We start from the raw sequence: 16,247 nt of genomic DNA, 5'->3' as shown, positions 1-16,247 counted from the left end.
TCCATATTTCAGATACTCCACACTATACCATCTTACACGTCTTTGTTTGGACTGCTTCTGCCACTTTTGCTATGGATTAGTGGCCACGGTCAATTGCCTATTGTTTAAATCCAACCTCAAGTGTTGTGATTAATAAAGGGGAAAGTCCTGACATCATCATAGCTCAGGCAAAACCTTACGCTCAGACTGAAGGTACGTAAAATCGGGTGGCGATATCTCGGTTGTGTCGCTGGCTAGAGAAATGCAATCAAGACCATTCAAAAGGTCAGATTCTGAAAATTACCCCATTGAATGTCATACGCTAATTCACAGGAATTGTGGTCACTGCATGATTAGAGTATGAGAATTGTACTAACCAACACTGTACTACAGTAGTGAACAGCCCAGAAATGACATGATTTATTAAATCCAGATTTCTCATGATATGCAAAATACAGAAGTGTCATATTGCTTTTTAAAAACTAAAGTTCAGTTCAAGCAAAGTCTAGGAGAATGATGGGTTAGCAAGAGATGAGGTGATTACCTGATCATTGTTATCAATTATGCAGCACTGAGGATCATAATGCTTATAATAAGTAATTAATTTCTTAAATTAAGCCTGTAATTCCCCAGCTGCCCCCTTGCTATCAAGTGCCTGAACACCAGCCACTTTATCTTTATCACACCCCTAGAAATTCACATTGCACCCAAGGGAGCGATATCACACACTTTGGGAAAAACTATTCTAAATGAGTTTTAGATAAAATTCAGAGGAATATTTTCTGACTGTAGCTGATCCCATGTAAGTATAATGTAAATACTGCCTTGTTTGACATGCTATTTTTAATACACATATTAGCCCAAGGTTTCTCTACAGCAACTTGAAGTAGAAAAGTATACCCTTTATTTCATAATTATACATATTACAAAGTTATGACAGAGCCATCAGAACCCCCATGCTTCAGATACCATCAAAGAACTGCTGTGTGGGCTGTAGGGACAAGACTGGCATATTGAAAAGAATAATGCAAGGTGCCTGTTATGAGATGATATAAGTGAGCAGCAATGACTGGAAAGACTGAATCAAAGGGTATCGATTGGATAAAGACAGGAGTAAGTAAATATTTATGTACGGTATGTACATATCTGTCTATATATTTAGAAAGACAGTACAGAACAGGCGTTTTTGGCCCAACGAACTGCACCGCCCAGTAAACCACCTATCTAACCCTGGCCTAATCACAGGACAATTTACAATGATCAATAAACCTCCTGACCAGAAAGTCTTTGGACTGTGTGAAGAAACTGGAGCACCCGGAGGAAACCCTTGCCATCACGGGGAGAGCATACAAGCTCCTTACAGACAGCGGTGGGAATTGAACTCCAGTCACTGGCTCTGTAAAGCATTACACTAACCACTATTCCACCAAGCTACACTGTAAGAAGATAAAAAGAGTCCAGGAAGTACATAGCCCATTGGGCTTTTGAGTAAACAATTTTCAAAATCCTTATGTCTGCAAAACAAAAGCATTCCCTCACTGAACATACAGTATTTACATATTGTGGCGAGCATTTGGTCCATAATGATAGATGAGGAAGCACAACAACTGCTTTATTGTGATAAATACAAAACAGACCGGGCACTGTGACCCAGAGAGTGCACCCAACCAGTCTCATACAGACGGGGGAGGTGACCATTACACGCCCTAGTTACAGTTAGGGTGACCCACAAGTACACAAGCAAATAACTGTGTAGCCAAAGCTAAAATGTAACAATAAATGAACTGGAACTTCCCACCATAATCCCACAAAAGCATTTTAACACAAGAACAGTAAACCGTACTGGGCATTAGAAATGCAGAGGCGGGCTGTCGACCATGCCCTCCGAGAGCATCACAATATTTTCCTATGACATGAAAAGAGGTCATTCAGTTAACTGAGTCGACGTCAGCTTCCAGATCAGAATCAAATCAGGTTTATTATCATTGACATACAGTATTTCATGAAATTTGTTGATTTGTAGAGGCAGTACAGTGCAATGCCTAACAATTACCGTTTCTTATAGTAAGACTATAAAAAATAAATATTACAATAAGAGAGCAAATTAGTGAGGTAGTGGTTCAGTGTTCATGGACTGATGAATATGTTCTTTGAAAGTTGAGTATGCACCTTCAGGTTCTGCACCATCTCCTTGATGGTAGTAATGAGAAGAATCTGGATGCTGAGGAGCTTTCATGAGAGATACCTAAATTTAAATTTTTCTAAAGTCTTGAATAGATAATTCCATTCCTCCCTATCGAAGGCTTTCTCTGCATCTAAAGATAATATACATTCTGAAACCTTGTTAGAGGGGGAATATATCACATTTAATAAACACCGAATGTTAAAATATGAATAGCGGTTTTTAATGAATCCAGTCTGATCCTCTCGTATAATGAACGGTAAAATATTCTCAAGCCTGCGGGCTAAAATTTTAGACAGAATTTTAGTATCTAAATTAAGTAAGGAGATTGGTCTATAGGAGGAACATTCAGCAGGATTTTTATCTTTCTTCAAAATAAGCGAAATAGTTGCTTGATAAAAGGATTGCGGAAGTTTACCTAATTTAAAAGATTCAGAAAGAACAGCGTTTAATTGAGCTATAAGTTGTTTAGAAAAGGTTTTATAAAATTCACAAGGAAAACCGTCTGGTCCTGGAGTTTTACCAGAGTGAAGAGCCGCAATAGCTTCGGCAATTTCGGCACGTGAAATTTGGACCTAATTTTATTTATTGGGTTAAACTATTATATCTCTCACCTACAGCTCAGGTTCTTACTAATTCTCAACTCTCTAAACCATTTAACCTATATCGAGGCACTAGACAAGGCTGTCCTCTTAGTCCTCTGTTGTTTGCTTTGGCTCTAGAACCTCTAGCCATAGCACTCCGTAATTCCAAGGATATTACAGGTATCACCCGAGGTAATACTATTCATAAAATTTCTTTATATGCAGACAATATTTTACTTTTTATTTCCAATGTGAATGACTCCTTAGCTTCCACTCTTTCTTTATTCTCTCAATTTAGTCGATTCTCAGGTTATAAGTTGAATTTATATAAAAGCGAATTATTTCCTTTAAACAACCTGATACCAATCAACACCAATCTTCTGTTTAAAATTATGACTAATCAGTTTACTTATCTAGGAATAACTATTACTAAAAATTTTAAACATTTGTATAAATCTAATTTTATTCCACTACTGAGTTACCTTAAAAGTCTATTTAGTAAATGGTCTCCTCTTTCTTTATCCTTGTTAGGCCGTATTAATTCTATTAAAATGAATGTGTTACCTAAATTCTTATATCTTTTCCAAGCATTGCCTATTTTTATTCCGAAGAGTTTTTTCAACTCTTTGGACTCAATTCTGTCTTCTAACATATGGAATAATAAACAACCCTGGCTGAACAGAGTCTTTCTTCAAAGGAAAAATAAAGATGGTGGTCTAGCTTTACCTAATTTCAGATTCTATTACTGGGCAACTAATATAAGGAATATCACATTCTGGTCATATTATATCAAGAAGGACGACTGTCCACCATGGACTTTACTAGAAGCTCAATCAGTTAAAAATCCCTCAATTATTTCTCTTCTTGGATATTCTCTTCCTTTACCCTTCAGTAAAATTACTGATAACCCAGTTCTTAAACATACTTTGAGAGTCTGGTCGCAATTTAGGAAGTTTTTTGGTTTGTCTCATTTTTCCCTTTCTAGTCCAATTCTTTTTAATTATTTTTTTCTACCCTCTACTACTGATAAAGTTTTTATAGAATGGAATAGATTGGGTATTCGACAATTTTTGGATTTATTTGTTGATGGGAACTTAGTGCCATTTGGGCAGTTGTCCATCAAATTTGGTTTACCCCAAACTCATTTTTATGGTTACCTTCAAATTAGAGATTTTCTGCATTCTCAATTGGCTACCTTTCCTTCAAGTTCAGATAAGAATCTCGTAGATGATATTTTAAATTTGAAACCTTTTTTTGATGAGGGATACCTCCTGCTTGAGGCGTTGCCTTTTGAAGGTCTTGTCTTGTTTATAGCTGCCACTGGGCTATAAACGTGCAGGAGCAGTGTGTGGTTAAGTGCCTTGCTCAAGAATACACACGCTGCCTTGGCTGAGGCTCGAACTAACAACCTTCAGATTGCCAGCCTAAAGCCTTAACCACTTGGCCATGCGTCCTCAATAGCAGGGAAGTTAGTGCCTATAATGGAGCTGGCTGAGATTACAATCCCACGAATTCCACTCTTCCTCTTATTTTCCCTATAACCTGTTCTCTCGCACATGCCTTCTACTCCATTCTCTTACTCTGACAAGTCAACTATATTAGGATAATTTACCAGAACAAGTTAATCTACCAATCAACATGTCTTTGAATGTGTTAAGAAACTGGAGAATTTAACAAATCAAATGGCCACAGAGAGAATATTTAAGCTGCATTCTCCTTGCTAACTTCTCACAAATTCAATTATTCATCCATCACAACCTTCTTAACAAACACGAGCTGTTTGTCTTTAATTTTTAGCTATTCAAATTAAAATGTTATATCATATCCCGGAGCTGATCAACCTACTTCATTAATTGGCTTGTTATTCAGTAATGTTACAGCAAAAGTTCTCTAGTCCTCTTATGCCACTCTTGTTGACTGAGAGGCCAGGAGAATCATTGGCAGAGCCTCAACAATGTTTGTTTCTTCTAACAGCCTGGGACAAATATCATTTTGAGCTAACTATTTTTGAAGATACTATCGCTCTCATAATTCACCTCTTATTACATTTATCCCTTCCAACATTTCACACTCTTCCCCCTTAGTTACAACATTACCATTGCTGTTCTCCTCTTTTGGAAAGTGGGGGATAAAGCATGCACAATCCATATATTTAACCACTATACATTAGTCCCAAATAGGCCACACTCTTCTCTAAATTATTATCTTGCTCTTAATGTGCCTTAAAACTCCCTTTGATATTCCACACCAAATTTCTTCAGGTCCTTTGATTTCCTAATTTCCCTTTTTAATTTCATTTCTATGCTTTCTGTGCTTTTTTTGACTTTATGCAAATTTTGAGTTTTCATATCTATTATAAGCACTCTTTTGCATAATTCAATCCTCTCTACAGTTCGTCATTTGGGGTTAGATTTGGCAAACCTTTTTTGTGAGACTATAATTTTCCAGAATGACTTAATTTGCTTTTTGAAGGCCCCTCTCACCACTGTGATGTTATTTTTCCTGTTTCTCAACCACTTTTAATAAATCACTTCTTAGTTTTGTAATATTTGCTTTTCCTCCAGTTAGAGCCTTTACTCCCATCTTATCTTTATGTTTTTCCATAATTATGCAAAATCTAACTGAATCATTCCTCCTGCAACAAAGGACATCCTGTCAACTGCCCAATTTTGTCTCCTAAAAAATACAGCCCTAGAAGTCCAAGGTGAGTTTAAGCCTGTGAGATTCACGTATGTGATTATTTCTATGTGAAGGGGAGTCAATTATAATTCAAGTTGAAATACATGTTAACACATGTGAACTTTTCCTGATGCCAAGCACACAGATTTTTTAAAATTTACTCATCTTTCAGGATCTGTGCATTATTGGTAAGGCTTCTAGAACGACTACATTTCTTCGGGTGATAGAAATTGAGGGTATAGGATGAGTGGTTGGAATAGAACAGAGAAGTAAATGCTGCTCATTACTTGATTCTCCCTTATGTCCAGACACACCTATTGTTTCAGCCTGCACTTACTCCACTTTAACTCCATTTTACTCCCCAGGTTCACTTCCTTCTAACTTATGTCCCTGTTACCTTGGACTCACTTTGCCACTTCAGCACTTTCTTGATCCCAAATGTTTCATCTTTCTCCATTCCCATACCACATTAGGTAGGTCTGATGGCCTCCACTTCTTTCTTGAACAGAGATAGCATCCTGGTAAACTTCTTTTGCTCCCCTTCAAAACCCTCACATCCTTCCTGCAATGAGGTGAACAGAATTCAGAATCAGAATCAGGTTTAACATCATTGCTCTATGTCGTGAAATGTGTTAACTCTACAGCAGCCGTACAATGCAATACATGATAAATATAGAAAACACTGAATTACAGAAAGTATATGTATGTACAGTATATCAAATAGTTAAGTTAAAATAAGTAGTGCAAAAACAGAAAAAAAAATTGTGAGATCGTGTTCATGGGTTCAAGGTCCATTTAGAAATTGGATAGCAGAGAGGAAGAAGCAGTTCCCGAGTCACTGAGTGCATGCTTGTAGGTTTCTGGACCTACAATGTCCTGAGTAGCGAAGGTCCTTAATGATGGATGCCGCTCCTTGAAGATGTCTTGGATGCTGTGGAGGCTAGTACACATGATGGAGCTAACTAATTTTACAACTTTCTGCAACTTACTTCAATCCTGTGCAGTAACACCCTCCCCCCATACCAGACGGTGATGCAGCCAATCAAAATGCTTTCCAGGTACATCTTTAGAAGTTTGCGTGTTTTAGGTGACAAACCAAATCTCAAGCTCCTAATATAGCCACTATCTTGCTTCCTTTATAGCTGCATCAATATGCTGTGACCAGATTAGCTCCTCAAAGACATTGATACCCAGGTACTTGAAATTGCTCACTCTCTCATTTCTGTTCCCTCTGTGAGGATTGGTTTAAGTTCTCTCATTCTACCTTTTCTGAAGTCCACAATCAGCTCTTTGGTCTTACAGACGTTGAGTGCAAGATAGTTGTTATGACACCACTCAACTAGCGGGTATGGCTCACTCCTGTATGCTCCCTTGTCACCATCTGAGATTCTGTCAACAATAGTGGTATCATCAGCAAGTTTATAGATGCCATTTGAGCTATGCCTAGCCACACAGTCACAGGTGTAGAGAGAGTAGAGGCTAAGCACACATTGCTGTGGTGCGCCAGTGTTGATTGTCAGCGAGATGAGATGTTATTTCCAATCCACATAAATTGTGGTCTTCCAGTTAGGAAGTTCAGAATCCATTTGCAGAGGGAGATACAGAGGCTCAGGTTCTTTAGCTTTTCCATCAGGACTGTATGGTGTTGAATGCTGAGCTATAGTCAATAAACAACATCCTTTCATAGGTATTTGTATTGTCCAGATGATCCAAAACCACGTAGAGAGCCATTGAGATCGTGCCTGCCGTAACCTATTAGGCAATAGGCAAATTACAGTGGGTCCAGGTTTTAACTGAGTCAGGAATGGGTTCTAGCCATGACAAACCTCTCAAAGCATTTTCATCACTGTATACGTGAGTGTTACTCTACAATATTCGTCAAGGCACCTCCACTGGTCTTCTTGGGCACTAGTATAGTTGTTCCCCTTTTGAAGCAGGTGGGAACTTCCAACCATAGCAATGAGACACTGGGAATGTCTTTGAATACTCCCGCTGGATGGTTGGCATAAGTTTTCAGAGCCTTACTGGATACTCCATCAGGACCTGTTGCTTTGCGAGCATTCACCTTCCTGAAAGACAACCTAACGTCGGCCTCTGCAAAAGAGATCACAGGTTTAGCAGATACTGCAGGATCCTCAGAGCTGTAGCTTTATTCTCCCTCTCAAAGCAAGCATAAAAGGCATTAAGCTTGTCTGGAAGTGAAGCATCACTCTCATTCATGACGTTGGGTTTTGCTTTGCAGGAAATAATGGCCTGCAAACCCTGCCAGAGTTGACATGCATCTGATGTTATCTCTAACCTCTCTCAAAATTGTTTCTTGAAATAGCCCTCTGCAAGAAATACCTAGTTTTCATATACAGACATGGGTCACTTCACTTAAATGCCACAGGCTTAGTCCTCAGCAGACAATGAATCTCCTGGTTCATCAACAGCTTTTGGTTTGGGAATATTCTGTAAGTTTTTGTAGGCACACACTCATACAAACAGGTTTTAATGAAGTCGGTAACAACTGCAGCATACTCATCCAGACTCGAAGATGAATCCCTGAATACAGTTCAGTCCACCAATTCAGAGCAGTCCTGTAGGCGTTCCTGTGCTTCCCTTGTCCATACCTTCTTGGTCCTCACTACTGGTGCTGCAGTCTTTAGTCTCAGCCTATACTCAGGGAATAAAAGTACAGCCAGGTGATCAGACTTTCTAAATTGTGTTGTTTCCTCTGGTATTGCAAGTTATCTGTTGCTAATAATTATTTAGTGACTTTATTAAGCTGTCCTCGTAAAAATCCCCCGAAATGATGGGGAAGGCATCAGGATGTGCTGTTTCACGCCTGTTGATTACATTGCTCAGTCTGTCTAGAGCCTGTTTGACATTGGCCTGAGGTGGAATGTACACCGCTACCAAAATAATCGTTGAGCTCTCCCATGGCAGATAAAATGGATGGCACTTGATCACGAGGTTTTCCAGGTCTGGTGAACAGGATACCACAAGGAACTGATCATGAGGCATACACCTCCACCTCTGCTTTTGAGAGACTCAACAGACCTATCTTGGTGGTATATGGTGAACTCGTCTATTCAAATCGTTACGTTCAGCACGGAAGGGGTTAATCAAGATTCTGTGAAACAAGGGATGCAAGCGGTGCTAATGTCTTCTTGATACAGCACCCTAGCTCTGAGATCGTCAGTTTTATTTACCAGAGACTATACGTTTGCCATCAAGATAGTCAGTATTGGGAGTTGAAATCTCATGTTTTTAAACACACCATTAGCCCAGCGCGATGTCCCCACTTCCACCGGAGGTTTAAAGGAACAATATACTGACCATAGTCCAATATACTTCCGTTGGCTTTGAGCAGACTATACTCCAAGTGTAACCTAACCAATTCTCATATAACTTTATATTAGAGTCATAGAAAAGTACAGCAGAAAAACAGGCCTGTTGGCCCACCTAGTCCATGCTGAACCAATTAAACTGCCTACTCCCATCAACCTGCACCAGGACCATACTCCTCCATACACCTTTCATCTATGTACCTATCCAAACTTCTAATTAAACATTGAAATCAGGCTTGTATGCACCACCTGGGCTGACAGCTCCTTCCACACTCTCACGACTCTTTAAGTGAAGAAGTTTCCCCTCATGTTTCCCTTAAACTTCTCACCTTTCACCTTTAACTGAAGACCTCTAGTTGTAGTCCCACCCAACCTCAACAGAAAAAGCCTGCTTACATTTACCCTATTTATACTCTTTATAATTTGTATACCTTTATCAAATCTCCCCTCAGTCTTCTACATTCCAAGGAATAAAGTCCTAACCTATTCAATTTTTTTCTTATAACTGAGGTCCTCCAGACTTGGCAACTTCCTTGTAAATTTTCTCAGTACTCTTTGAACTTTATTTACATCTTTCCTGTAGGCAGGTGACCAAAACTGCACACAAAACTCCAAATAGGGCCTCACCAATGTCTTATACAAATTCAACATAACATTACATCTCCTGTACTCAGTACTTTGATTTATGAAGGCTGATGTGCCAAAAGCTTTCTTTTCGACCCTATCTACCTGTGATGCCACTTTCAATGAATTATGGACCTGTATTCCCAAATCCCTTTGTTCTACCACACTTCTCAGTGCCCTACCATTCTCTGTGTGAGACCTAACCTGACTGGTCCTACCGGAGTGCAACACTTAACACTTGTCCATGTTAAACTCCGCTGCCATTTTTTCAGCCCATTTTTCCAGCTGGTCCAGATCCCGCTGTGTTCTAATCACCTTCCTGGCTGTCCACTATACCCCCAGTCTTGGTGTCATCCTCAGATTTGCTGATCCAGTTAACCACATTATAATCCAGATCACTGATATAGATAATAAACATCAGTGGACCCAGCACCAATCCCTGCGGCACTCCACTAGTCACAGACCTCCAGTCATAGAGACAACCATCTACGACCACTCTCTGGATTCTCCCACAAAGCCAATGTCTAATCCAATTTACTATCTCATCTTGAATGACAAGCAATTGAAGATGCTTGACCAACCTCCCATGAGGGACTTTGCCAAACACCTTGCTAAAGTCCATGTAGACAAAAATCCATTGCCTTGCCTTCCTCAATAAACTCTATAAGATTGCTTAGGCATGACCTACCACACACTGAATTATCCCTAATCAGTCCATGTCAATCCAAATACTCATAAATCCGGCCTTCTAATAATTTTGCCACTACTGATGCCAGGATGATTTAAATATCTCTGTTAGGGCTCCTGCAATTTCTGCACTTGCCTCCCATAGTGTATGAGGAACACCTCATCAGGCCCTGGGGATTTATCCACCCTAGTTTGCCTCATGACAGAATACACCTCCTCCTCTGTATGAGGCCTCTGCTGCTTTGCCTCACTTCTATAGACTCTGTGTCCCTCTCTTGAGTAAATACAGATGCAAAAAAAAAATCCTTTTAAAATCTCCCCCATCTCTTTTGGCTTCATGCATGGATTACCATGCTGATCTTCCAGAGGACCAATTTTGTCCCTTGCAATCAGAATCAGATGTATTATCATTGGCATATATCGTGAGACTTGTTAACTTGGAAGCAGCAGTTCAATGCACTGCATGATAATCCAGAAAGAAGAATAAATAAGTAAATCAATTACAGTATGTAATTGGGCAAGGTGGGCTCGTCAGCCTTGGACGGCAGCCCGCCAAGGAGAAGGAAAGCTCTGATTTTAGATCTCCACTGCTTTCTGGCCATACCCACCCATGGGAAAGACTTTGGGAGTATACCCCCGAGGAAGAAATCCGTAGCCAAGGTCCCTAGGTTTGATGTTTACAACTTCACTTTGGCAACCTCTGTGATGGCACTGGCCCTTGCCCTTCCCTTGGACTACATCCCACTGCATGGGAAACAGCCTGTTCTTTAAATCTTCCCATCCAGGCTTGCTCCCTGGAGAGGACACAGTCCACCAGAGGCACAAACCCATGATCCCCTGGGATCAATGGCTGCCCGCTATATATTAAATAGATTATAAATAGTGAAAAACAGAAATAAAATATTTTAGAAGTATTCATGGGTTCAATATCCATTTAGGAATTGGATGGCAGAGGGGAAGAAGCTGTTCCTGAATCATTGAGTGTGTGCCTTCAGGCTTCTGTACCGCCATCCAGAGGTAACAGTGAAAATAGGACATGTCCTGGGTGATGGAGGTCCTTAATGAGAGCAAAATCCTTGTGCTCTTAACATATATTTGTAAAATCTACATCACCTTGTCTGCTAGGGCACATTGTGCCTTCTTTTAGCCCTCCTAATTTATTTCTTAAGTGTTCTCTTGCATTTCTTACACTCCATTAGTACCTCACTTGTTCCTAACTGCTTATACCTGCCATGCACCTCCTTTTTTCCTTATCTTTTGATATATCTTTTGAAATCCATGGCTTCCTACATCCGTTACCTTCACCTTTTATTCTGAAAAGAACTATGCCATATGCCTTCCTTACCACTCCATCAATCTATGTAGCCAGTTTCAGGGAGCTATGGACCCCAAGCTCCCTCTGCATATCAGGACTGTTATGGGTCTAGCCTTCAATAGCCTCGTCCTCAATCACAATCAGCACAGATGCACCTCAAGGCTATGTGCTTAGCCCCTGCTCTGCTCACTGTATACTTACGACTGTGAGGTTCAGTACTTCTCCAATACCTTATTTAAGTTTGCTGACAACACCACTGTTGTTGGCCAAATCAAAGTTGGTGAAAAATCAGTATATAGGAAGGAGACGAAAAATCTGGCTGAATAGTGCCACAACTAAAGGGCTCATTATTGACTAAAAGAGGGAGAAATTCATAAACCAGTCTTCATAAGGAGATCAGAGGTGGAAAGGGTCAGCAACTTTAAATTCCTCGGTGTTATCATTTCAGAGGATCTGTCCTGGCAAGTAAATGCCTTTAGGAAGCAGGCAAAGCAATGCCTCTACTTTTTGAGAAGTTGCGAAGAATTAGCATGCCATCTAAAGCTTTGATAAACTTCTATAGCTGTGCAGTGAAGAGTATACTGACTGGTTTCATTTTGGCCGTGTATGGAAACACTAATGCCCTTGAACAGAAAAGCCTACAAAAAGTGGATACAGCTCAGTCCATCGGGGGTAAAGTCCTGCACACCATTGAGCACATCTTCATGGAACACTGTTGCAGGAAAGCAGCATCCATCATCAAGGACCCCCATCACCAAGGCCATGGTGTCTTCTCATTGCTATTATCAGGAAGGAGATTCAAGAGCCTCAGGTCCCATACCACCAGATTCAAGAACAGTTATTTTCCCACAACCATCGGGTCCTTGAACTAGAGGGGATAACTTCACTCACCTCAACAGTGAACTGATTCCACAACCTAGGAACTCACTTTCAAGGGCTCTACAACTCATGTTTTCAATATTTATTGATTATTTGTTTATTTTCTCTTTTTGTATTTGGAGTTTGTTGTCTTTTGAACATTGGCTGTTTGTCCTCTTTGTTGTGTGCAGCTTGTCATTTATTCTATTTGCATTTCTTTATATTTACTGTAAGTGCCCACACGAAAATGAATCTCAAGGTGGTATATGATGACATATATGTACTTTGATAATAAATTAACTTTGAGACCTTCAGCCAGAATTACTCCTATTGACCATTATCCTGTCTTCTATTGGGGTGGGAGTGGGGGACAATTCTGAATCCAAACTGCCAATTCACTGTTGATTCCGTGCATCTTAATCTTCTGGATGAGTATCTCATAACGGACCTTGTTGAATGCTTTACTAAAATCCACGAGGACAACATCTGTAGCTCTATGTTCATCGATGTCTCAAGATGCAACTTGCCCCATGCAAAGCTCTGCTGGCTGTCCCTAATTAGGCCATGCTTTTCCAAATACTCATAAATCACATCCCTAAGAATCCTCTTCGTAAACTTGCTACCACTGATGTGAAACTCTCTAGTCTATAGTATCCAGGATAATCCATTTTTGAATAATTGAACAACGTTAATTGCTCCCCAGTCCTATAGGACCTTGTCAATGGTAAAGGGAGGACACAAAGATCATGATCAAAACACCAGCAATCTCATCTCTTTCTTCTCTCAATAATCTGGGTACATCTCCTCAGGTTCTGGGGAATATCCACTTTAATGTTCTTTAAGAGACCCAACACCATCTCCTTACCTTGAAACACCCTAGCCAACTAGAATATTTCACATTGATCCTCCATGTCCTCCTCTTCAGTAAATACTGAAACAAAGTACTCATTTAAGACCCCGCCACATTTTTGCCTCCAAGCATATTTCCCCTTCTTTATCCATGATTATCCTCCTGCTACTGATGTAGGTTTAGAATGCCTTGGGATTCCCTTTAATCTACTTTCCTTTAATCTATGACCCTTCCTTCTATGGACTCACTTTTGTGAACTTCAGTTATTTGCTTGCTTTTATTGTCTGCACATCGGGTGTTTGACAATCTTTTTTTAAAAACTGCTGTCTGATAATCTCCTTTTTTAAATGGGTTCTATTGTTTTTTTTTTAAGGAGAGGAATCTCAAGTTTGTATGTAGCATACATTCTTTGACAATAAATCTACTTTGACTTTACTGGAACATTAATGACCTCTACTCTATGCAGTTGACCTTTGTTTAAAATTTCAGTGTGTTTTTTAATCAGTTCAACCAGCGTCAAAAATGCTTTGAAAATTACATTTTCTCCTCAATTTCTCCTGTATGTAAGGTCTCTTGGTTCCTCAGCTGCAGGGCATCCAACATTTATGAAGCAAAGGAAATAACAGTTGTTAAGCCATGTAAAGAAATCTCTAATGGCCAAATGAGAATAGATCATTCAAACCCATTTTACTCTTTAATTAGATCTTAATTTATTCTTTGTCCTTGTTCTATACTTAACAGATTTGATTAACAAAGATGTGTAAATCTGCTCATCTGAATTTATCAATTGGTTCGAAATCTGGGCATTGAAGTAAAATTGGAAAGCTTCAGATATCCATTAAATTTTGAATAAACAAGGATTTTCCAAATGTTTAAGTTTACTTTTGAACATATGTCCTCAATATTCGGATACTCCATCAAAGGCAAGGATTTTAACTACCACTCTTTCATCATTTTAAACTCATCTTCTCATTTTCTACATTCAAGGATTTCAAGCCTAGCGTATTAATTTATTTTGCTTCTTCTCAGAGCTCAAGCAATCAAGGCAGGAATTGCTTACTAACCATTTTTAACTGGCATTAGAACATAGAACAGTATAGCAACTCAAGAGACACTTCAGCCTGCCAGGTCTGTGCCAAACATGATACCAATTCAATCTAATCATGCACATAGGTTACACCCCTCCACCTCCTGCCTGTTCAAATGGCTCTATCATGTCTGCTTCCCTGGGTATATTTAAAGTGGAGGTTGATAGGTACTTAAGGGCATAAAAGGTTGTGGGGAGAGAAGAATTGAGTCGAGCGACGGAAAATAAATCAGCCATGATCGAATGGCAGAGCAGACTCGACGGGCTAAATGGACTAATTCCGCTCTTATGTCTCATGGCCTCAGCTTCTGACCCTCCAGAGAAAGCAATACGGGGTTTTCCAACCTCTCCTTATAGCTAATACTTTCTTATTCAGCCATCATCCTGGTGAACCTCCTTTGCACTACCACAAAGCACCCACATCATTCCTGTGGTGCCACAACTGCTGGCAACACTTCAAATGTAGCCTCAGCAACTTTATGCAGATGCAACGTGATTCGCTGACTTTTTATCCTTAATGGCCGATAAAGTCTTTACTTCTGTTGCCACGTTCGGAGAGCCCTGCATTTGCCGCTAGAGATCTGTAGTGAGACACTCTCTTGAAATAAAGGAGTTATCGTAGAAGGCTCCGGTGTCATGTTGGTCAAATTGTATTTTATTGAGCTCCAGCACCAGAGTTCTCTCCAAAGAACGACATGCTTATTTCGCCAATGTTCATCAGCCAACAAATCTGCCCTCTTCTCGCCCCTCAAAGGTATTACCGAAATCTTCAGCGCAAGACAATGGTTGCGGTATTAAATTATCGCAGACATTCCTTCTTTTACAACCATCAGACTCCTCAATACTCAAGAGTCTAGACTGACATCTACATCATTTATTATTATATTGTAATTTGTCCTCTACTGTGCTTACTGTCTTGTTTATTAATTATTGTACTGCCCTGAACTGTTTTGTGCACTTTATGTAGTCCTATGCAGGTCTGTAGTCTAGTGCAGTTTTTATGTTGTTATACGTAGTTGAGTGTAGCCTTGTGCTGTCTCACGTAATCACGACCCCCGCTGCCAATCACGGCACTGGACAGACTCCGAACCCTGACTCACGGGATCCCACCACCAGCCACATCTTCCCCTCCCCCCACTCTCGGCTTTCCGCAGGGATCGCTCCCTACGCGACTCCCTTGTCCATTCATCTCCCCGCCCATCCCTCCCCACCGACCTCCCTCCGGGCACTCATCCCTGCAAACAGAAGTGCTACACCTGCCCCCACACTTCTTCCCTCACCACCATCCCAGGCCCCAGACAGTCCTTTCAGGTGAGGCACCACTTCACCTGCGAGTCAACTGGGGTGATGTACTGTATCCGGTGCTCCCGATGTGGCCATTTATACATTGGGGAGACCGGCGCTTAGTCCTCCAGCAGTGGCGAGATCTCCCCGTGGCCACACACTTCAATTCCACAGACCACTCCCACCATCCCATGTTACTTCACTCCTGATGGAGGGTTTCGGCCCGAAACGTCGTCACTACCTCCTCCCATAGCTGCTGTCTGGCCTTCTCAGTTGTGTTTTCACGTAGTTTAGTGTAGTTTTGTGTTTTTTCATGTAGCACTAGGGTCCTGGAGGAACGTTGTTTCGTTTTTACTGTGTACTGTACCAACAGTTAATGGTCGAATTGACAATGAACTTGACTTGATGGTGCGCACTCGCAAACCACAATTGTCACGTGGTGCCGGTACCAGCGCGTTTAATACAGTTACGCCTGTACCGGTCAGGAGCATGCGTAAACGACGTTGCCGGACGACAGCTGAGTGCGCGTGCGCGAGTTGTGGGCCTCACCTCGAAGAACGCATGTGCAAGAAGGTTCGCTGGCGGTTTCCACTTGTGCGTGGCTCCGGCTCCGCGGTCGCGTTGGGTGGCCTTATTCTTCCTGCAGGCTTTTCCTCTGGTGTCAGCATGAGCTGCACGCCTTACACCACCCTGACTGAGGAAATTAGTCTGAAGCGAGGCGCTTCAGGTAAACTGAACATTAGGGGTAATTGGCGTGTGGATGTGGGGGAGGAAACGAGTGATGGG

At 40.8% G+C, this 16,247-nt stretch overlaps 1 protein-coding gene across 2 annotated transcripts in view; it reads left to right on the top strand.

The window, feature by feature from the left end:
• Window positions 1-16,011: 16,011 nt before the first annotated feature.
• synj2bp (synaptojanin 2 binding protein) overlaps window positions 16,012-16,247 on the top strand; it is a 37,703-nt gene continuing 37,467 nt past the window's right edge. For both annotated transcript variants that reach the window (XM_073040242.1, XM_073040241.1), the window contains exon 1: window positions 16,012-16,188. In XM_073040242.1, coding sequence (XP_072896343.1) covers window positions 16,023-16,188 — 166 coding nt within the window. In that variant the 5' untranslated portion in view covers window positions 16,012-16,022. The remainder of the gene's footprint in view (window positions 16,189-16,247) is intronic.

Source organism: Hemitrygon akajei, chromosome 3 (genome assembly GCF_048418815.1).
Source record: "Hemitrygon akajei chromosome 3, sHemAka1.3, whole genome shotgun sequence".
Classification (NCBI taxonomy): Eukaryota; Metazoa; Chordata; class Chondrichthyes; order Myliobatiformes; family Dasyatidae; genus Hemitrygon; species Hemitrygon akajei.
The sequence above is the reverse complement of the archived record's forward strand: the minus strand, read 5'-3'. Positions and strand labels throughout refer to the sequence as shown.